This window comes from Coregonus lavaretus, assembly GCF_964263955.1.
Source record: "Coregonus lavaretus genome assembly, chromosome: 11".
Lineage (NCBI taxonomy): Eukaryota > Metazoa > Chordata > Actinopteri > Salmoniformes > Salmonidae > Coregonus > Coregonus lavaretus.
Window position 1 is genome coordinate 8,732,842 of NC_139998.1, and position 24,224 is coordinate 8,757,065.

Sequence of the window (24,224 nt, forward strand, 5' to 3'; positions counted from 1 at the left end):
GCTGGAGAGTTCAGTTCAGGGTTCCCTCACCTTTGGGATGATTTTTATTTCAGAAACAGTTGCACAAGGACATTTCACAGATACAAACTTCATAGAGGACGTTTCATACATGCTGTACAAAAACAATCCGAAAAAAGGAGATAGGAAACAAATAAACGAAATACTTTTCTTGAAATACATTTAAGAATTATAAAGGAATCATCCTTATTCTTAATGGCCTTCCTCAAGTTTTAATTTTTGCCCTAACACTACACAGCTGATTCAAATAACCAACTCGTCAAGCTTTCATCATTTCAAATCAGCTGTGTAGTGCTAGGTCAAAAACCAAAACGTGCACCCAGAGGGGGCCCCAGGACCGAGTTTGGGAAACCCTGATCTAGTTTGACAGATCTGGAGATCTTATAAATCAGAGAAATTAAAAGTTAAAATACCCTTTTAAACCTTGTGGATGAAGATTGTCCGGGTAACAAAACAAAAACACAGTGTGAAACCCTTGAAAGTGGAGCAAAAAAATAATAAATATAAAAATAAAGGTATCCATCGCCACATTCCCTCCCAATCAGCAGGGCACGAGTCAGTCCCTCACTCAGGTAGAAGGCAGACTGGAACAGTGAATATATATATAATTTGTCTATGATGCTTTTAGGGTTTCTTGGGAGCGAAGGCGGGAGGTAGGACCCGCCGTGAGTTGTTTTTCACCCAGGGGTGGTCAATTACACTCTGCAGCGGCAGCCGCATGGAGGGGCTGTGGCGGAGCAGCTTAGAGATCAGGTCCCGAGCCCCGTCAGACACCACCTTGGGGAACTGCAGGTCCACCTGAGAGACATGGAGGGAGGAGATGTCATTAATCACAGTTTATGCATTGGTTAAATATTTAGCTACAACATGCATGTCAATCATGATGCAATTTATCAAGTGACTGCCCATGAAGTAGATGATAACATTACTGGATGAATCAATCATCATTCTCTGAACAAATTACAAATAGGTTGCATAAAAGCATTTTCTATATAGCAGTTACTTAAAGGTGTTACACAAAGGATATTTTAGAAATTTTGCATTGTAATTTCAGGAAAATGTAAATCTCTCTGGCACTAACAGTGGAATGATTATGTTTGACAGTATTACTTATCCTCCAGTGTTGTGATTTGTGGTGATATTCGCCTATTGATTTCTCTCACGGCATCCGTTGTCAAACTGGGAAAGCGGTTCTGACTTTGTGGCTGTGTTATCATTTCCTGGTTGCTAAAATTCGACACGTCGCTCAATTTCAGGCACCGAATAGTGTAGGAATCATTGTACCATTAAATGGCTGTGAAATATAGTTTATATACAGCGCCTTCGGGAAGTATTCAGACCCCTTGACTTTTTGTTACAGCCTTATTCTAAAATGTATTAAATTGTTTTTTCCCCTCATCTACACACAATACCCCATAATGATAAAAGCAAAAACAGATTTAGACATTTCTGCTAATTTATAAAAATAAAAACAGAAATATCGCATTTACTTAAGTATTCAGACCATTTACTCAGTACTTTGTTAAAGCACCTTTGGCAGCCATTACAGCATAGAGTCTTCTTGGGTACGACGCTACAAGCTAGGCACACCTGTATTTGGGGAGTTTCTCCCATTCTTCTCTGCAGATCCTCTCAAGCTCTGTCAGGTTGGATGGGGAGCGCTGCTGCACAGTTATTTTCAGGTTTCTCCAGAGATATTCGATCGGGTTCAAGTCCGGGCTCTGGCTGGGCCACTCAAGGACATTCAAAGACTTGTCACGAAGCCACTCCTGCGTTGTCTTGGCTGTGTGCTTAGGGTGGTTGTCCTATTGGAAGGTGAATCAGTCTGAGGTCCTGAGCGCTCTGGAGCAGGTTTACATCAAGGAACACTCTGTACTTTGCTCCGTTCATCTTCGCCTTGATCCTCACTAGTCTCCCAGTCCCTGCCGCTGAAAAACATCCCCACAGCATGATGCTGCCACCACCATGCTTCACCGTAGGGATGGTGCCAGGTTTCCTCAATACGTGACGCTTGGCATTCAGGCCAAAGAGTTCAATCTTGGTTTCTTCAGACCAGAGAATCTTGCTTCTCATGGTCTGGGAGTCCTTTAGGCGCCTTTTGGCAAACTCCAAGCGGGCTGTCATGTGCCTTTTACTGAAGAGTGGCTTCACTCTGGCCACTCCACCATAAAGGCCTGATTGGTGGAGTGCTGCAGAGATGGTTGTCCTTCTGGAACGTTCTCCCATCTCCACAGAGGAACTCTGGAGCTCTGTCAGAGTGCCCATCGGGTTCTTGGTCACCCTGACCAAGGCCCTTCTCCCCCGATTGCTCAGTTTGGCTGGGGCGGCCAGCTCTAGGAAGAGTCTTGGTGGTTCCAAACTTCTTCCATTTAAGAATGATGGAGGCCACTGTGTCCCTGGGAACCTTCAATGCTGCAGGAATGTTTTAGTACCCTTCCCCAGATCTGTGCCTCAACACAATCCTGTCTGGGAGCTCTACGGACAATTCCTTCGACCTCCTGGCTTGGTTTTTGATCGGACATGCACTGTCAACTGTGGGACCTTATATAGACAGGTGTGTGCCTTTCCAAATCATGCTCTCGAGTGGCGCAGCGGTCTAAGGCACTGCATCTCAGTGCTTGAGGCCTCACTACAGACCCCCTGGTTCGATTCCAGGCTGTATCACAACCAGCCGTGATTGGGAGTCCCATAGGGCGGTGCACAATTGGCCCAGCATTGTCCGAGTTTGGCCAGTGTAGCCATCGTTGTAAATAAGAATTTGTTCTTAACTGACTTGTCTAGTTAAATAAAAGGTTAAATAAAAAAATAAAAAAATTTCAAATTAATTGAATTTACCACAGGTGGACTCCAATCAAGTTGTAGAACCGTCAAGGGTGATCAATGGAAACAGGATGCATCGGAGCTCAATTTCAAGTCTCATAGCAAAGGGTCTGAATACTTATGTAAATAAGGTATCGGTTTTTAATTTTTATTAAATGTGCAAACATTTCTACAAACCCCTTTTCCCTTTGTCATTATGGGGTATTGTGTGTAGATTGCTGAGGAATTTTAGAATAAGGCTGTAATGTAACAAAAATGTGGAAAAGGTCAAGGGGTCTGAATACTTTCTGAAGGCACTGTGTATATGTGTGTTATACAGTTGAAGTCGGAAGTTTACATACACTTAGGTTGGCGTCATTGAAACTCGTTTTTCAACCACTCCACAAACTTCTTGTTAACAAACTATAGTTTTGGCAAGTCGGTTAGGACATCTACTTTGTGCATGACACAACTAATTTTTCAAACAATTGTTTACAGACAGATTATTTCACTTATAATTCACTGTATCACAATTCCAGTGGGTCAGAAGTTTACATACACTAAGTTGACTGTGCCTTTAAACAGCTTGGAAAAGTCCAGAAAATAATATTAGAAGCATCTGGTAGGCTAATTGACATAATTTGAGTCAATTGGAGGTGTATCTGTGGATGTATTTCAAGGCCTACCTTCAAACTCAGTGCCTCTTTGCTTGACATCATGGGAAAATCAAAAGAAATCAGCCAAGACCTCAGAAAAAAAGAACATTCATCCTTGGGAGCAATTTCCAAATGCCTGAAGGTACCACATTCATCTGTACAAACATTAGTACGCAAGTATAAACACCATGGGACCACGCAGCAATCATACCGCTCAGGAAGGAGACGCGTTCTGTCTCCTAGAGATGAACGTACTTTTGTGCGAAAAGTGCAAATCAATCCCAGAACAACAGCAAAGGACCTTGTGAAGATGCTGGAGGAAATGGGTACAAAAGTATCTATATCCACAGTAAAACAAGTCCTATATCGACATAAGCTGAAAGGCCGCTCAGCAAGGAAGAAGCCACTGCTCCAAAACCACCATAAAAAAGCCAGACTACGGTTTGCAACTGCACATGGGGACAAAGATCGTACTTTTTGGAGAAATGTCCTCTGGTCTGATGAAACAAAAAGAGAACTATTTGGCCATAATGACCATCGTTATGTTTTGAGGAAAAAGGGGGTGCTTGCAAGCCGAAGAACACCACCCCAACCGTGAAGGACGGTGGTGGCAGCATCATGCTGTGGGGGTGCTTTGCTGCAGGAGGGACTGGTGCACTTCACAAAATAGATGGCATCATGAGGAAGGAACATTATGTGGATACATTGAAGCAACATCTCAAGACATCAGTCAGGAAGTTAAAGCTTGGTCACAAATGGGTCTTCCAAATGCACAATGACCCTAAGCATACTTCCAAAGTTGTGGCAAAATGGCTTAAGGACAACAAAGTCAAGGTATTAGTGGCCATCAAAGCCCTGACCTCAATCCTATAGAAAATGTGTGGGCAGGACTGAAAAAGTATGTGCGAGCAAGGAGGCCTACAAACCTGACTTCGTTACACCAGCTCTGTCAGGAGGAATGGGCCAAAATTCACCCAACTTATTGTGGGAAGCTTGTGGAAGACTAACTTGGGTCAAACGTGTCGGGTAAACAATTTAAAAAGGCAATGCTACCAAATACTAATTTAGTGTATGTAAACTTCTGACCCACTGGGAATGTGATTAAATAAATAATTCTCTACTATTATTCTGATATTTCACATTCTTAAAATAAAGTGGTGATCCTAACCAACCTAAGACAGGACATTTTTACTGGGATTAAATGTCAGGAATTGTGAAAAACTGAGTTGAAATGTATTTGGCTAAGGTGTATGTAAACCTCTGACTTCAACTAATATATATATATATATATATTTTTTAATAGCACACATACAAACGACAGCATATAAAAATGCAAACAACATCACACCTGCCCAGACCCACCTGCTCACACCCCAATGTCCAACGCCTGCATCACTCTCCACCATATGGCATCAAACTGCAACATTGTTTCTCTGTCGCCCACGCATTTTCAACATTTAGATAAAGCATTTGACCTTTCCAACATGTTAACGATGGAGGATTGGTTGATTTCCAGTTAAGTATACGTTTTTTCAAGATGATTGACAAGAAAAGTTGTCCAACCCATCGGTTAATTCAATGCACCCTCATATGCCATGTCTTGAAATATGCAGACAGGCGGATTAAAAGTAAATTTACATTGTAATACTTTCTAACTCCGCCCATAACTTTTGTGAAATATCTTATCAACAACAAACACCAGCTGTTTGAAGCTGGTGGACCAAACCGAAAGCTACTTTTGGTTTTGGTCCAGCTTAAAAGTAGCGGTTTTTGTCCACCAGCTTCAAGCAGCTGTAAAAACTATATTTTTGGTACAATGATTCCCTAAACTATTCAGTGCTTGTTTTCACAAATTGAGCGAACAGTGTAGAAATGTAACAACCTGGAAATGATTAACAGAGAAATCAATAGGTGAATATCACAGCCAATCACAACACTGGCGGGTAAGTAATACACTATCATTCCACTATTAGCGCAGATATATTATGGACATTTTCTGAAATGACAATGTAAAAATGCAAAAAAATCCTGTGTAGCACCTTTAACAAAATAAAGTTTCAGAGTGACTGCGGACCTGACTTTTCTCGACCCCTCATCCAGAAAGCTAAAGGCCTCGAAGTTTCTGTGCATGATTCTCTACTTTACGCACAGTCTCTGCTCTACTTGTAGAGAACAGGCTACTCTGCTTGCTCACTGTACATCATCCAAAACACTGTATAACTCAAGATCTAAATGCATATCCCCATGAAACTGATTAAGATCAAATGGTTGGTATGCAGATGCTGCATGGACCTTCCACCTGTAAAACTTGATTAGCATTCATGATTGACAGTGAAAAATGTGAAGGCAGGGTCTTTACGAATAGAGCAGAGATTTTGTGTAAAGTAGAGAATCCCGCACATGCACAGAAGCTTCGTGATCTTTAGCTGTTAGGAAGGGGGGTCCAGAAAAGTCAGATCCGCAGGCTCTGCCAATAAGTTGCTGACCATCTAAAAATGCAAACCTTTGTGATGCGCTTGTACGTTTCCGAGTGGCTGGCGGTTTCAAAGGGTGGGTTTCCAACTAGGCACTCAAAGCAGAGCACCCCGATGCACCACAGGTCCACCTTCTCATCGTGGGCCTTTCCCTCAATCATCTCTGGGGGCAGGTAGTCCAGTGTTCCACACATTGTTTGGCGCCTAGAGGGACAAGTCAACAAATACATATAAGTGGTAGGGTTTTGAAACTGATCCATTCCTACAAAATAGACAGTCATGATGAAGAGGAAGGAAAAACATGTCTCGCAGTGAATTAATGATTGAATACTAGGGCCGACCCTAATTATTTGACTGTTCGACTGTTTGGTCGACAAGCTGTTGGTTGACAGAGATTTCTTTTTGTCGAGCAGTAGCAAATATATACAGTACCAGTCAAAAGTTTGGACACACCTACTCATTCCAGGGTTTTTCTTAATTTTTACTATTTTCTACATTGTAGAATAATAGTGAAGACATCAAAACTATGAAATAACACATATGGAATCATGTAGTAACCAAAAAAAGTGTTAAACAAATCAAAATATATTTTATATTTGAGATTCTTCAAAGTAGCCACCCTTTGCCTTTGACAGCTTTGTACACTCTTGGCATTCTCTCAACCAGCTTCATGAGGTAGTCACCTGGAATGGATTTCAATTGACAGGTGTGCCTTGTTACAAGTTCATTTGTGGAATTTCTTTCCTTCTTAATGCGTTTGAGCCAATCAGTTGTGTTGGGACAAGGTAGGGGTGGTATACAGAAGATGGTCTTTTACCAAATAGGGCTGTCCATATTATGGCAAGAACAGCTCAAATAAGCAAAGAGAAACGACAGTCCATCATTACTTTAAGACATGAAGGTCAGTCAATCCGGAAAATTCCAAGAACTTTGAAAGTTTTCAAGTGCAGTCGCAAAAGCCATCAAGCACTATGATGAAACTGGCTCTCATGAGGACCGCCACAGGAAAGGAAGACCCACAGTTACCTCTGCTACAGAGGATAAGTTCATTAGAGTTAACTGCACCTCAGATTGCAGCCCAAACAAATGCTTCAGAGTTCAAGTAACAGACACATCTTAACATCAACTGTTCAGAGGAGACAGCATGAATCAGGCCTTCATGGTCGAATTGCTGCAAAGAAACCACTACTAAAAGGTCACCAATAAGAAGACACTTGCTTGGGCCAAGAAACACGAGCAATGGACAGAAGACCGGTGGAAATCTGTCCTTTGGGCTGAAATTTGAGATTTTTGCCACCAACCGCCGTGTCTTTGCGAGATGCAGAGTAGGTGAACGGATGATATCCGCATGTGTGGTTCCCACCGTGAAGCATAGAGGAGGTGTGATGGTGTGGGGTTGCTTTGCTGGTGACTCATTGTCCTGTTGAAAAACAAATGATAGCCCCACAGCACACTTAACCAGCATGGCTACCACATCATTCTGCAGCAATACACCATCCCATCTGGTTTGGGATGGTGTATGACCCAAAACATACCTCCAGGCTGTGTAAGGGCTATTTGACCAAGGAGAGTGATGGAGTGCTGCATCAGATGACCTGGCCTCCACAATCACCTGACCTCAACCCAATTGAGATGGTTTGGGATGAGTTGGACCGCAGAGTGAAGGAAAAGCAGCCATCAAGTGCTCAGCATGTGGGAACTGCTTACATTTACGTCATTTAGCAGACGCTCTTATCCAGAGCGACTTACAGTTAGTGAGTGCATACATTTCCCCCCCCCATACATGATTCCATATGTGTTATTTCATAGTTTTGACGTCTTCACTATAATTCCACAATGTAGAAAATAGCAAAAATACAGAAAAATCCCTGAATGAGTAGGTGTGTCCAAACCTTTGACAGGTACTGTATATATATTTTTTATGGCACACGAGACACCGGTCTTATTTGCCCCCATCTCAGTCAACTAATCCATTGCGGAGGCCGCGGGGGATGGCACAGTCCAAGAAGGGGAGTGTGGCTGCACAACGCACTTCTCTCTCCAGAATTCCCATTACATATATCACCAGTAGTACATTCACCGTTAATTCCTAATCTACATTGTTTGTTTTGTTACAGTAAAGTCTTAATGCATTCAACATATTATTACTCCAGTCTTTTACTGTATTCATTGTCGGAGTGGACACGTTTGCAGAGCGCACAACCTATTCTACACTTGGAATGAAATAAACCAAAACTTGTTTCTCACATTCCATTTACGAGTTTTGTAAATTTAGTCATTGTCATTTGTTTGGAGCACTTCTGTCAATGTTGAGGATCTGATAGTATTTCTGATTGGCTTAATGCACCACCACTAATGAGCTGTGGAGCTTCTCAAATGAATGTTTTCTTCACCTCAAACAGCAACCAAATGAAGTATGTTTTTATATCCATTGAGAATGACAATAATTCCTCAGTGCATTCAGAAAATATTTAGACCCCTTGACTTTTTCCACTTTGTTACATTACAGCCTTATTCTAAAACGGGTTAAATAGTTTTCCCCCCCCCTCATCAATCTACACACAATACCCCATAATGTCAAAGCAAAAACAGGGTTCTATGTTTTTGCAAATGTATTAAAAATAAACGGAAATATCACATTTACATAAGTATTCAGACCCTTTACTCAGTACTTTGTTGAAGCACCTTTGGCAGCGATTACAGCATCGAGTCTTCTTGGGTATGACGATACAAGCTTGGCACACCTGTATTTGTAGAGTTCCTCCCATTCTTCTCTGCAGATCCTCTCAAGCTCTGTCAGGTTGGATGGGGAGCGCTGCTGCACAGCTATTTTCAGGTTTCTCCAGAGATATTCGATCGGGTTCAAGTCCGGGCTCTGGCTGGGCCACTCAAGGACATTCAAAGACTTGTCCCGAAGCCACTCCTGCGTTGTCTTGGCTGTGTGCTTAGGGTGGTTGTCCTATTGGAAGGTGAATCAGTCTGAGGTCCTGAGCGCTCTGGAGCAGGTTTTCATCAAGGATCTCTGTGATTTGCTCCATTAATTTTTCCCTCGATCCTTACTTGTCTCCCAGTCCCTGCCGCTGAAAAACATTCCCACAGCATGATGCTGCCACCACCATGCTTCAACATAGGGATGGTGCCAGGTTTCCTCCAGACGTGACGCTTGGCATTCAGGCCAAAGAGTTCAATCTTGGTTTCATCAGACCAGATAATCTTTTTTCTCATGGACTGAGAGTCCTTTAGGTGCCTTTTGGCAAACTCCAAGTGGGCTGTCATGTGCCTTTTACTGAGGAGTGGCTTCCGTCTGGCCACTCTACCACAAAGGCCTGATTGGTGGAGTGCTGCAGAGATGGTTGTCCTTCTGGAAGGTTCTTCCATCTCCTCAATGGAACTCTGGAGCTCTGTCAGAGTGACCATCGGGTTCTTGTTCACTTCCCTGACCAAGGCCCTTCTCCCCTGATTGCTCAGTTTGGACGGGCGGCCAGCTCTAGGAAGAGTCATGGTGGTTCCAAACTTCTTCGATTTAAGAATGATGGAGGCCACTGTGTTCTTGGGAACCTTCAATGCTGCAGAAATGTTTTGGTACCCTTCCCCAGATCTGTGCCTCGACACAATCCTGTCTCGGAGCTCTACGGACAATTATTTCGACCTTATGTCTTGGTTTTGCTCTGACATGCACTGTCAACTGTGGGACCTTATATAGTCAGGTGTGTGCCTTTCCAAATCATGTCCAATCAATTGAATTTTCCACAGGTGGACTCCAATCAAGTTGTAGTAACATCTCAAGGATGATCAATGGAAACAGGATGCACCTGAGCTCAATTCTGAATCTCATAGCAAAGTGTCTCAATACTTATGTAAATAAGATATTGCTGTAGTTTATTTTTAATAAATTAGCTACAACTTCTGATACCCTGTTTTCGCTTTGTCATCATGGGGTATTGTGTGTAGATTGATAAGAAAAAATAAATATGTAAATCAATTTTAGAATAAGGTTTAACGTAACAAAATGTGGAAAAAGTCAAGGGGTCTGAATAATTTCTGAATGCACTGTATTTGAAAAATCTTTCCAGCTCTCTCGCTTTTGATAACTCTGCTTGAAAGGGAAAAATGTAATGCTCTGATCCAGTGGAAACGTCATAACATAGGCCTACCTGATTACTTCTTACCCCTAGCGCAAATAGCCTACAGCTGTGTCTGTCCCGAGCTCACTGGCGCCAGGAAACTGAGGGCCCAGAATATTTTATACAATGTTGCAAAGATCTTCAGGCCAGAGCCAAGTTAATACAATGTTTCAAGTTCGTCGCAGACAGGCCATGCGTAGCCAATCTGATTTATAGCGGTGTAATCTTATTTTTTAATTTCAATATTTTCTACCTGCAGGCTGCAATGTTTTTAGTTGTTGGCTTTATAGGATATTTTTTTGCATAGTTGGCAATAGCAATATAAGTTACTTTTTAGGTTCGTATCATTTTCATTAACCACATGACAATGATTTTGAAATACGAAGTCGTTATTATAAGTGAAATTAAACTGTTCCACGAAAATGTGCATATGAAAACCGTAACTGGCACACAGATCGGTAGAAATGGCAAGATAAATTGGCATTCCACATGAGAAAGTTTGCAGACTCCTCGTGTAGCCTATTACCGGCAACTTCAGGAGAGTAACACAGAATCTGCTAAAGCCAGTAGGAGCGGGAGGAGGATGGTCGGGAAAGGCTAAGGTTTCTTTCTTCTGGTTATCTTGATCTCTGGCTCCCTCTTGAGTAATTTGTGTCTTATTTCATCAAACAGCGAGCTTAAAGCATCAGACAAGCTCAATGCATATATATAGTTGATTTTATTAAAAACTGTCTATAAAGGAAAAATGCACTTTTAAAAATTTCGACCAATGGACTGGTCGGAAGAACAGCCGACGTTCGGTCGACCAAGACCACATTCAGTTTGTTTTGAGGGGATCCGTTTGAGCAAGACGAGGCGCAGAATCGCTAATCACGTCACTAAATAGCTTGTTCACATAATGAGTAGGTATTTGGAATGCAAGGTGATTTGTAGATTAGCAATTCTGCGCAATTTGCCTGCAATTTAACACAGATTGCCTTCACAGCATTTATTTTTTGTACAAACACAGGCTGGAGAGGATTCTGTTCAGGGTTCCCTCACCGTAGGGAAGGTGCGTGGACAGACCAGCCAAAGTCTGCTATCTTCAGCTCCCCTCGGAGTCCCAGCAACAGGTTCTCAGGCTTGATGTCCCGATGGATGACCTTCCTCTCATGGCAGTACTGCAGCGCATCAGACAACTCCTCCATGTACTGACAAAGAACATTTTACAAATATTTGATTATTACTCCAGACTACTACATGTGATGCATTTAAAATGCTAAGAAAGTTAATGTCAGCCTCATGAATCTACCTGCCAAAACTAGTCCATAGTTGGAATATTCATATCAATTGTATTCTATAAACCAAAAAATACCTTTCAGTTACAAAATGTTATGATTGGAGGTGTTCTTGGTCAAATACAGAGCAAGAGAAAACAATGGATTAGTCCGAATAGATTCATTATCTTGTCGACCATTATAAATAAATAGCCTGCAACATGGATTCCTGTCTTACTGTAGCAGTGCGCTGGTCATCAAAGCGACCACATTTCTGCAGCTCTTTGTACATCTCCCCCCGTGGTGCGTACTCCAGGATCAGGAAGACCCTGGTGCGGTCATGGAAGTAGTTGTAGAAGCGCAGGATGTTGGGGTGTCTAAAGGAGGGTGGAGAGAGAGAGATGATTTAATCTCCCAGCTTTCCATAATCTGAGAAATTAACATACACTGAACTATAAAGGGAATTATGGTCAGTTTCAAAAGCCAACTGAAATAAGTACATTGCATGATATTGGTTAGGGCTGGGACGCAGTATTTTTTAATGGCAAAAAGGAAAACACAGCAGACCACACACTTTGGTCCTTTAAAAACATGTATACAAAATATTATGTGCTATAGCTTGGAAAATAAATGACTCTGGATAACAACATAATGTTTGTTTCCAACACACTTTTTTCCTAAATAAGTTAAATCCCCTTCTTGTTTTGTTTCCTTGCCACAATATTAACGAGTATCGCAATACTGGTATCGTTCTGGACATAATATTGGTGTTAATCAACATGCCACAACATTGCCTGCAGAAACACAATAGTAAGGCAACAACCTACACCACTACATTCAAAGGGCCGGTTTTCCAGAGACAGAATATCCATTGAAAATACATTTCATTCCAGTATTATGTTTCAATCTGTGTCCGAGAAACTGCCCCTTTAAATTGAATAAAAGTCTAAATCAAACTATTGACCTAAGGTGGGACTGAATCTCGATCTCCCTCCTGAGCTGGTGCTCCACGCCCTCTTTCTCCATCTGAGACTTGAAGAGCACCTTCAGCGCCACGATGAAGTCCAGCTTCTTATCCCGGGCCAGGTAAACATTCCCAAACTTGCCTTTTCCGAGTGGCCGCCCAATGTCAAAGTCATTGATGGTGAATTTCCTGATTAGAGAATAAACAGATGTTGCTAAGCCACAACAAGAAAATACAAATATTTTACAAAATCTAAAAGACCCCTTTTCTTATACACATTTAGTGTCAGGTGATGGTATTGTGTGATAGAATATTTACTTTGCTGGAGCTGCACTGGATGAAGAGGTGGCAAGCGCTCTCCCAGGACCTTAAGGAGATAGGGATACAGAATGTTGGTGTATTATGTTGAGGTGGTGTGATGTGGCATCTGAAAAGCTCTAGAAACACCACAGGCAAAATAGTAGCTATAGAAATGTACCTGTAATTGCGTTTTTGTCTGTGGCCTCTGAGGCAGACGGCATTTGAACTCGCTGAGGACCCACAGAAACCATTGGAGTTGCCATCTATCATGTAGAAAAAACATCCTGGATTAAACCCAATTGCCTCCAGCTCCCCAGTACTGGTACACATTTCTGAATTGTCGTTTGAATTGAATTAATGAATTCAAAATGGTACCTAACTAGATAGACAGCTAAACGGACAACTAAAGTTAACTAGTCAACGTTATTAGCTAGTTACGTTAACGTTAGATACAAAGCGCTCAAATTAAAGATGGGAAAGGAGGGAAGCAAAAAGAGAGAAAATACTTGTGACAAAACCTACCGGTCTATGTAGCCCTTTAGGATCACGATTCTCCTTATTCTGCAAAGAGATAGAATAGTTTAGCAAGTACTTCAAGTTAGCTTCACCATTGGAGCTAACGTTAACTAGCCAACGCCATTTTCAAACAACCCTAGCTAGTAACGCTTTAGCTAGCTATTAGCTAGAGACAACAGCAATGTGGGAAGAAACTTGATTAATTAAATTAAAAATGAAACTCTTACCTGCATCATACTGAAGTATTTAGTTTTATGTTAAATAAAACAAAACGTTAGTACGATAATTCTGAAAGCAAACGGCACACTGTTGTCTGCTTCAACCGCCAATCTTTCAAAGACACTGTGTTGTCGTGTGTGATTGGCTACCAAATGTACAACTCCTTGTCGATTGGTCAGATCAGCAGTAACCCGTCCAATTGGTGGCAGGAAAGCACCATTAACATTGGATACCAACCGTCTTCTTCTTCTTCTTCTTCTGTGGGTTTTATGGCGGACTACATCCAAAAGTTGTATTGCCGCCACCAACTGGATGGTTTGAAACCACAAAATAAATCCATACTTAATAGTGATACTAACTCCACCCTAATAAAAAGAGTACATTGCCAAAACAAACAAAACTCTCATTTCTTCCTACTTTTAGTTCTCCATATCTCCCTTCTCAGGCTCTAGGACCTGAGACATGGGGAGGGGGAGAAAAAGCACACAGCTCCACAGTCTGTGATCTATATGAGCTCTAAATAACCTTTGGCATAAATAATAATATGCCATTTAGCAGACGCTTTTATCCAAAGCAACTTACAGTCATGCGTGCATAATATTTTTTTTTTTTTGTGTATGGGTGGTCCCGGGGATCGAACCCACTACCTTGGCGTTACAAGCGCCGTGCTCTACCAGCTGAGCTACAGAGGACCACATAAATGCTGGATTAGGACATAACACCGCTCTGCTCAAATCACCATTAATGGCAAGGCAGTCGGGTCTCGTCAAAAGAGCACACAAATCACTGACACGCTTAGCAGTAGTCAAAGCGAGCAACAGTGCCGTCTTCATAGACAGCATCTTGAGGGGTATTTGATTCAATGGCTCGAACGGCGACTCACAGAGCGCTTCGAGTACCAAAGCCAAATCCCACTGAGGAAGCGTGGCTCTAGGCATTGGCCAAAGCCGCCGCGTTCCTAATAAGAAACGTTTCACTAGAGGGTGGCTGAAGACAGTGTCTCTGCCAAACCCCTCGTGACAAGCTGAAATCGCCACTGCAAGCACCTTAATGGTGGCGGGCGATCGCTGCTTATCAAACATAAACTGCAGGAACGAGAGTACACTCTCAACCAGACAGTTCATGGTGTCTACATTCTCTGTGACACACCACTGTGAAAACACGTTCCATTTACTGGCATACACCCTGGAAGTGGAACCGGCAAGTGAACCCTTTATGGTCCTGATTACTGAATCAGATAACCCACAGGGCTCAAGCCTATCCCTCTCAGGAGCCAAGCCTTCAGTGGTCGGCAGATTATGAGCAATCGCCCTATTGAGCCTCCCGCCTGAGACAACGCGTCCCGTCGATGTAGAATTGTGGTGGCGCAATCAACATCTGACTGAGTTGGGCAAACCATCGCTGCATCCTGCGCATGCGCAGGAGTGCAGGCGGGACCACAGAATGGGCTGACGACATAAGACACAAAAGTGACATGACTGACAACGCCGTTAACGTCTGCTTCGGACGAAACCTTCTCAGGGCTAGCAACAGGGCTGCCCTTCGAGGGTCCGAAATTCATTACAGTGTCTAGCTGTATCCCCAGGTAGACAATCTGATGACTGGGCCAGGGCGCGCTCTTTTTCCAATTAACAGCGAACCCCAGACGCGTGAGATTAATCACTGTCTGTGTCGTGTGAGTGAACGCCAGCTCTGCTGACGGGGCAAGAACCAGTAGGTCGTCTAAGTAGGCTAGTAGCCTTATTCCCTGACGACGCAACGGTTCCAATGCCGCCTCCACACATTTGGAAAACGTGCGAGGTGCCAGGGCGTACCCGAATGGCATCCTTGTGAACTCGTACGCCACCCCTTGAAAGGCGAATCGCAGAAACTTTCTGTGACGCGGCTGCACCGGCACATGAAAGTATCACCTTTAGGTCTATGCTTGTACAAAAGTCTCCCTTCTGGACACATTCCAGTAGACGTTTTGTCATTAGCATTCGGAAGGGCCGTTTGGCTACGCTCTCATTGAGAATGCATAAATCCAATATCGGCCTCATTCCCCATGTATTTTTGGGCACTAGGAAGTAGGGCGAATATAGCCCTTTGTTCCTTTGCTCCCGTGGAACTACTGTGACCGCCTCCTTCGCCAAAAGTTCTGTAATCTCTGAAACCAGAGCGGCCACTTTTTCGGGCGTTTTCATCACCGTCTCCACCACCCCCCTGAACGGGGGGGTCCGATGAAATTGGATGGCATAACCCTTCTCCAGCACCTGGTCTAGCCAGTGGGAGAGAGTACAGCTTCGCCGCCACTCCCAGCAATGCAGAGAAAGCGGAAGAGCGCGTTCTGAGAGAAACGGGGGCGCTAATACGTTGGTTAAACTTGTAACCGTAGTATTCCGGCCCTCCGTGAACGCAGCACAGGTCTGAACTGCACTGACTGAGGCGTTAGCCTGAGACAGAGCGCCGTCCCCGAATAGCGGTTGCGTCATCATGCCATTATCTGGCTGAGACTGCAGCCTGCTATGTGAGACACTCACTACAGCACTCCTAGGAGTCTGTAACGTGAGGTCTTTATGAGGTAACACAAGGCAGCGCCTTGATACTTTTTTAACACTCACCTCCTGTGTGTGCTCAGCTACGCACCCTTGGTGGGCTGAGCTACACTCAGAGTGGTGAACATCAGTGTGTTCTGTGAGAAACGGGGGCGCCGATGCGTTGGTTACACTCGTAACCGTAGTATTCCGGCCCTCCGTGAACGCAGCACGGGTCTGAACTGCACTGACCGAGGCGGTAGCCTGGGACAGAGCGCCGTCCCCACATAGCGATTGCGTCATCATTCCGTTACTTGGTTGTGACTGCATCCTGCTATGAGAGACATTCACTACAGCACTCCTAGGAGTCTGTGGTGTGAGGTCTTTATGAGGTAAAGCAAGGCGGCGCCTTGTTACCTTTATCACACTCTCCTCATGTGTGTGCTCAGCTACGCACCCTTGGTGGGCTGAGCTACACTCAGAGTGGTGGGGGAGAGACATAGAGAGTGAAGTGTTCTGAACGTTCTCAGACGTGTTATGGAAAAGGGGCTCTCTTGTGACAAAGTCAATTGGAGCCAACTCTTTATTACACACATCGAAACATACAGTCTCCTCCATACCCTCAACAGAAGGGTGGGGGGGAATAGTGGGCTCAGTCGGAACATGCGCTGTGCCAGCTACCATTCTTTCCCCCTCGTCCCGTCATTGGCGCCGTCTCTTCTGAGCACCCTTAGGGTGCTGCCAGGTCGACGCTGTGATCACCTCTCTCGCCGGCGGAATCGGCGTAGCCACGGGTGCCGCTGGGGGGGCAGGGCCCACTCGCCTGCTGCTCGCGGCCGACGTCTGACGCCTGGCGCGCCACCTCGCCGTAGATCCCGATCTACTGGGGGCGGTGGAGGTGGACGGCTTCTGTGGTGCGTGGCTAGACTTCCCTGCCAGTGGCAGGTGTCTAGCCAGCTGCTTCCTCTCCTCGTCCAACTTAGCTAATCGCTCCGTCGCCTCTTTGATGGCGACTCCAAAGAGACCGTCGTCAGAGAGGGGGGCGTTAAGCAGTGGCGCTCTTTCGGCCTCTTTCATGGCCGTCAAAGACAGCCAGAGGTGTCGCTCCGTGACCACCGAAGTGGCCATGGACCTCCCCACACAGACGGCCGACGCTTGAGTTAGGTGAAGAATAGCGGCAGAAATTCTGGACGCCTCTTCCACCTCCTCTCTCGTGAGCTCAGTCCTACCTGTTGTTAGATGGGACAGAGAGGCCACGAGGAGGGCAATATTGTTGGCTGCTGCTACAGCCTGGGCTCCCAACGTGAAGGACTTCTCCGCCAGCTGCGCTGTGAGTCTGTCCTTCTGCGTCGGCAATGTGGCCTTTTTGGAGGAGGGCCAGGGACTCGACCCAGGCACGAGATACGCCGCCATGGCGCTCTTGAGCCTGGGGATTCCCCTAGAAACCATCTGTCTCCCTTCCACTCTAGTGAATGGGAGGTATGTTTTAGCCGGCGAACGCGCCGCTAAAGGTGCCTCCCATGAGCCCTCAACGTATTTGCTGAGAGAGGGCATGGCTGGAGCCAGTGGCTCTGCCGCCCTCCTCGGCCGAGAATAAGGTCCGCCCTCCATCATATCCACCTCCGAAGCGGGGGGGAATGGGGGGCAGCGCTACCTCTAGACGCCTAGCAGCCCTCTCAATGAGCCCAGGAAAGTCTGAGCGCAGAGAGGCTGCTGCGAAGGACAGGGCCACTGATCTCTCAGAGCCCGTGTCGTCATCGCCCAGGGAATTACAAGACCTCTTACTCTCCAAAGGAAAGGGGGTCTTGAAAGTTTGGGTCAGAGGGACGGATTGTTCCATAGGAATATCCATCTCATCCCCAAAATCCCTGTCTTCCTCAGAGTCGGCGCCCTCAGATGATGCCTCAGAAGCTGAGGCTAACACCGATTGCACATCCTCTAAGGGGATATCCTCCCTAAAAAAACGCCCAGCGCTGCTTCCTCTCCTTCAATGGAAGGAGGGCGCAGCTGGCGCAAATAGGGGGATCGCTGATTCCGTCCTTGGCGTGCTGTGAACCCAATCACCCGAAACAAAGGTCGTGGAAGTCCACAGCCGCCATGGAGGAGCAGCGGCATTGAGCTCTGAAAATAGCTTTTGGGGGTGGAACATTTCCCGGTGTGCTCATTTAGGACGACGTCGAGAGCTGGAAATCGACGGCGTTATCGTCGTCCTGAGTCTTCGTCTCTTCTTGGCTTCTTCAATCTAGTCCAGTCGCTGAAGATAAAGGGAGGCTGATTGAGGGGAAGCGTCCCCTCTTAGACACCTGTACTCCTATTGGCTGCAGGTGTGTGCATAATTTTGTCTCAGGCTGTTCGCTGCCTAGGCAGCGGGGTAAACCAATAGGAGCAGAGCTCCCCTATGGGGCGGAGCTCCACGATATAGAACAAGATCAGGTGGGACCATTTTAGACAATAAGAGGGCAGATATGCGTGTGCACAACGGCATAGAGATCAGTGGAGGCGCTGAGGGGAGGATGGCTCATAATAATGGCTGGAACGGAGTCAATGGAACGGCATCGAACACATGCGTTCCATTTCATTAGCTCCGTTCCAGCCATTATTTGATACTATTCCACCTAATCCGCTCCAGCCATTACCACGAGCCCGTCCTCCCTTAATTAAGGTTCCACCAACCTCCTGCGAAATAAATAGATAGGGGACTAATCTTTGCCAGCATGGGCAGCGCCATTGAAAGTAGTCAATTTTATTCTTCTTCATTGGCTGATTGCTCCCAACTCATAGGAATCCCCGCCCAGTTGACTACTTTAAAATGGTGGAAGCCCTCAATGGCAATGTCCATGCTAAAATGGGTTATATCCATGATGAGTCCTCTATATATATAGCTCTATGACAACAGGCACAATTCCGATATAAAGTCGTTTTGGGGTAAGTTGCAACTTACCCCAAACTTCTTCACTACTCTTACCCTGGAAACCTCAACCTGCTTCTCTCGCACAGCACATTTTTGATCCCCAGCCCCATGGGCACCCCTACTTTTTTATTTTTTTTTTATTTTTTTTATTTTATTTATTTATTTTATTTCACCTTTATTTAACCAGGTAAGCCAGTTGAGAACAGGTTCTCATTTACAACTGCGACCTGGCCAAGATAAAGCAAAGTAGTGCAATAAAAAACAACACAGAGTTACATATGGGGTAAACAAAACATAAAGTCAGAAATACAACAGAAAATATATATACAGTGTGTGCAAATGTAGCAAGTTATGGAGGTAAGGCAATAAATAGGCTATAGTGCAGAATAATTACAATAGTATTAACACTGGAATGCTAGATGTGCAAGAGATTATGTGCAAATAGAGATACTGGGGTGCAAAAGAGCAAAATAAATAACAATATAGGGATGAGGTAGTTGGGTGGGCTAATTTCAGATGGGCTGTGTACAGGTGCAGTGATCGGTAAGGTGCTCTGACAACTGATGCTTAAAGTTATTGAGGGAGATAAGAGTCTCCAGCTTCAGAGATTTTTGCAATTCGTTCCAGTCATTGGCAGCAGAGAACTGGAAGGAATGGCGGCCAAAGGAGGTGTTGGCTTTGGGAATGACCAGTGAGATATACCTGCTGGAGCGCAGACTACGGGTGGGTGCTGCTATGGTGACCAATGAGCTAAGATAAGGCGGGGATTTGCCTAGCAGTGATTTATAGATGGCCTGGAGCCAGTGGGTTTGACGACGAACATGTAGTGAGGACCAGCCAACAAGAGCGTACAGGTCACAGTGGTGGGTAGTGTATGGGGCTTTGGAGACAAAACGGATGGCACTGTGATAGACTACATCCAATTTGCTGAGTAGAGTGTTGGAGGCTATTTTGTAAATGACATCGCCGAAGTCAAGGATCGGTAGGATAGTCAGTTTTACGAGGGCATGTTTGGCAGCATGAGTGAAGGAGGCTTTGTTGCGAAATAGGAAGCCGGTTCTAGATTTAACTTTGGATTGGAGATTCTTTATGTGAGTCTGGAAGTTGAGTTTACAGTCTAACCAGACACCTAGGTATTTGTAGTTGTCCACATACTCTAGGTCAGACCCGTCGAGAGTGGTGATTCTAGTCGGGTGGGCGGGTGCCAGCAGCGTTCGATTGAAAAGCATGCATTTAGTTTTACTAGTGTTTAAGAGCAGTTGGAGGCTACTGAAGGATTGTTGTATGGCATTGAAGCTCGTTTGGAGGTTTGTTAACACAGTGTCCAATGAAGGGCCAGATGTATACAAAATGGTGTCGTCTGCGTAGAGGTGGATCTGAGAGTCACCAGCAGCAAGAGCGACATCATTGATATACACGGAGAAAAGTGTCGGCCCAAGAATTGAACCCTGTGGCACCCCCATAGAGACTGCCATAGGTCCAGACAACAGGCCCTCCGATTTGACACACTGAACTCTATCTGAGAAGTAGTTGGTGAACCAGGCGAGGCAGTCATTTGAGAAACCAAGGCTATTTAGTCTGCCAATAAGAATGCGGTGGTTGACAGAGTCGAAAGCCTTGGCCAGGTCGATGAAGACGGCTGCACAGTACTGTCTATTATCAATCGCGGTTATAATATCGTTTAGGACCTTGAGCGTGGCTGAAGTGCACCCGTGACCAGCTCGGAAACCGGATTGCATAGCGGAGAAGGTACGGTGGTATTCGAAATGGTCGATGATCTGTTTGTTAACTTGGCTTTCGAATACTTTCGAAAGGCAGGGCAGGATGGATATAGGTCTGTAGCAATTTGGATCTAGAGTGTCACCCCCTTTGAAGAGGGGGATGACCGCGGCAGCTTTCCAATCTCTGGGGATCTCAGACGTTATGAAAGAGAGGTTGAACAGACTAGTAATAGGGGTAGCGACAATTTCGGCGGCTAGTTTTAGAAAGAAAGGGTATGTGCTACAATTAGCACATACCATTACTTTCCCCAATGCTACACATTCCTTTGTCTCATGCCCTTCTGCACACTTCTCACACCTTGGAACCTCCCTCCTACACAATGCTGCCACATGCCCATAAGTTTGACACCTGTAACATCGTAATGTATTCGGCACATAAGCTCGTACAGGATAACTTATATACCCTAACTTCACTTTATCAGGCAAAGACTCAACTTCAAAACTCAAAAGAACAGACAATGACTCCTCTGTTTCCCCACTCTCGCCCACGTTTGTGTCGCACCAAACGACGAGCATCACACACACCGGGAATCTTCTCCTTCAGTTGGTCAACTTTTACATTTACTGCTACCCCAGTAATCACTCCTTTCAATGGCACCCTTTTCTTGTGAGCGAAACAATTCACCATTCTTTCCCCCATTTGTCTAAATCTGAGCGCCTTCTCCCTCTGACCAACAGAAACACAAACAATTATCACTAGACCACTTCTGGTTACCCTCACCGATTCCACTTTACCCAACGCTCTTTTCACCCATCTTGAAACCACAAATGGATCAGCCAAATCGCAAGGCTCCACTTTTTCCAAAAATTTCACTCCTACTGTCACAGACTCATCTTCATCCTGACCTTCTGTGCAATCCTCAGGCTCCGAGTATTTCACCACACCTTCCACCTCCGATACTTCACCCTCATTCACTTCCATTTCTCCTCCTGTCTTTAGCTCACTTTGCTTACATTTCCTTCCATTCTTCTTTAACAAAGCTTCTCCATTTTTCCCGCCATTTTTAACAGACTCAAGCTCACAGTCTTCCTCCCTCTCTCTCTTAGACCTCCTCTGCCTCTCTTTTCCCTCCATTCCTCCTCCGTCATACAGGTATACGTTTCCTTATGATAATACTGCACTTCTCCTGATATACATCTGTTTCTTGCTTTCTCAAGGGACTCCATTTACCTTCCTACTCTCCCTTTCTACACTTATTCATAGCGCTTTTGATAAAATATGAGCAATAAACTTCGGTCCTTCTTCGCTACCTCAGTCTAAGGGTGCGTTCGTAAATTCACTCTGGCTATGTCAGGGTGCGATGTGTATGCGGCAAGTGAAGTCAATCGCAGGACACAGAGTACTAGCAGACTTACTTTACTAAATGTAAAACACAAAACAAAACCTCCGAACCTGGAGGGAAAAACACCATACACGTAGTATGGAAAATACAGCAATGCCGATACCGACTAGACACAAACAATAACACACAAATACCAAACGTAAGACAAGGGTAATTATAGGCTAGACAATCAAACATAATAGACAACAGGTGTAACTACTCAAGACAAAACAAGACAAACGAAGAAACATCGATCGGAAGTAGCTAGTACTCCGGGGACGACGAACGCCGAAGCCTGCTCGAGCAAGGAGGAGGAGCAGCCTCGGCAGAATCCGGCTGTGCGCCGACCCCGGCCTCGGGGACGGCCAGGAGGACGCGGAGCAGGGCGAGTCGGATGACTTCGGTGGAACTCCGTCAAAAGGGAGGGATCTAAGATGTCCCTCCTAGGAACCCAGCACCGTTCCTCCGGACCGTACCCCTCCCACTCCACGAGATACTGCAGACCCCCCATCCGACGTCTCGAATCCACGATGGACCGGACTGAGTATGCCAGAGCCCCCTCGATGTCCAGTGGGGGCGGAGGAGCCTCTCGTATCTCATTCTCCTGGAGTGGACCAGCTACCACCGGCCTGAGGAAAGACACATGGAACGAGGGGTTAATGCGGTAATTTATGGGCAGTTGTAACCTATAACATACCTCGTTCAATCTCCTCAGGACTTTAAATGGCCCCACAAACCGCCGACCCAGCTTCCGGCAGGGCAGGCGAAGGGGCAGGTTTCGAGTCGAGAGCCAGACTCGATCTCCAGGTGCATAAACTGGACCCTCACTGCGGTGGCGATCGGCGCTCGCCTTATGCCTACTGATAGCCCGCTGCAGATGGACATGCGCAGCGTTCCATGTCTCCTCTGAGCGCCGAAACCACTCATCCACCGCAGGAGCCTCGATCTGGCTCTGATGCCAGGGTGCCAGGACCGGCTGATACCCCAACACACACTGAAAAGGAGTAAGATTAGTGGAGGAGTGGCGAAGTGAGTTTTGGGCAATCTCTGCCCAGGGGATATACCCCGACCACTCCTCCTGCCGGTCCTGGCAATAGGACCTCAGAAACCTACCCACATCCTGGTTTACTCTCTCCACCTGCCCATTACTTTCAGGGTGAAAACCCGAGGTAAGGCTAATCGAGACCCCCAAACGTTCCATAAACGCCCTCCAGCCTCTAGAGGTGAACTGGGGACCCCGATCAGACACTATATCCTCAGGCACCCCGTAGTGCCGGAAGACGTGTGTAAACAGGGCCTCAGCAGTTTGTAGGGCAGTAGGGAGACCTGGCATTGGAATGAGACGGCAGGCCTTAGAAAACCGATCCACAACGACCAAAATAGTGGTATTCCCCTGGGAGGGGGGAAGGTCTGTGACAAAGTCCACCGATAGGTGAGACCACGGCCGTTGTGGAACGGGTAGGGGTTGTAACTTCCCCCTGGGCAGGTGTCTAGGTGCCTTACACTGGGCGCACACCGAGCAGGAGGAGACATAAACCCTCGTCCAGGTCCTGAGGCAGCAAAGCATCCCCAAACCATCACACCACCACCACCATGCTTGACCTTTGATATGATGTTCTTACTGTGGAATGCAGAGTTTGCCAGGCATTACTGGAACCATGTCGTCCAAAAAGTTATACTTTTGAATCATCTGTCCATAGAACGTTCTTCCAAGAGTCTTGATGATCATCCAGGTGCTTTTTGGCAAACTTGAGTCAACTTTTTGGACGAGATGGGTCCCATTATGCCTGGCGAAAACCAAACACTGCATTCCACAGTAAGAACATTATACCAAAGGTCAAGCATGGTGGTGGTGGTGTGATGGTTTGGGGATGCTTTGCTGCCTCAGGACCTGGACGACTTGCCTTAATAGAAGGAACCAAGAATTCTGCTCTGTATCAGATCATTCTACAGGAGAATGTCAGACCATCCGTCTGTGAGCTGAAGCTGAAGCGCAGCTGGGTCATGCTGCAAGACAATGATCCAAAACACACAATCAAGTCTACATGAAAATTGCTAAAAAGCAACAAATTTGAAGTTTTGGAATGGCCTAGTCAAAGTCCAGACCTAATCCCAATTGAGATGTTGTGGCAGGATTTGAAACGAGCAGTTCATGCTTGAAAACCCACACGTCACTGAGTTAAAGCAGTTCTGCATGGAAGAGTGGGCCAAAATGAGAGACTGATCAACAACTACAGGAAGCATTTGGTTGGAGTCATTGCAGCTAAAGGTGGCACAACCAGTTATTGAGTGTAAGGGGGCAATTACTTTTTCACACAGGGGAATTGGGTGTTGCATAACTTTGTTTATGAAATAAATATGTAATTGTTGT

At 45.5% G+C, this 24,224-nt stretch overlaps 1 protein-coding gene across 1 annotated transcript; it reads right to left on the reverse strand.

The window, feature by feature from the left end:
- Nucleotides 1–15: 15 nt before the first annotated feature.
- LOC311137168 (aurora kinase B-like) lies at nt 16–13,573 on the reverse strand. Its single transcript, XM_084171518.1, has 9 exons — nt 13,335–13,573; nt 13,114–13,152; nt 12,770–12,854; nt 12,610–12,658; nt 12,292–12,480; nt 11,566–11,704; nt 11,113–11,261; nt 5,977–6,151; nt 16–816 (listed from the first exon to the last, which is right to left on the reverse strand). Exons 1-9 carry the CDS (start codon nt 13,341–13,343, stop codon nt 643–645), a joined length of 1,008 nt encoding a protein of 335 aa, XP_084027644.1. The 5' UTR covers nt 13,344–13,573; the 3' UTR covers nt 16–642.
- Between the last annotated feature and the right edge of the window lie 10,651 nt (nt 13,574–24,224).

Coding starts and splice junctions, on each gene's coding strand:
- LOC311137168 (XM_084171518.1), bottom strand. Junction 12,659..12,769: donor AGACAAAAACGCAATTACAG/GTACATTTCTAT, acceptor TATCTCCTTAAG/GTCCTGGGAGAGCGCTTGCC. Junction 11,262..11,565: donor ATGACCAGCGCACTGCTACA/GTAAGACAGGAA, acceptor GTTCTTTGTCAG/TACATGGAGGAGTTGTCTGA.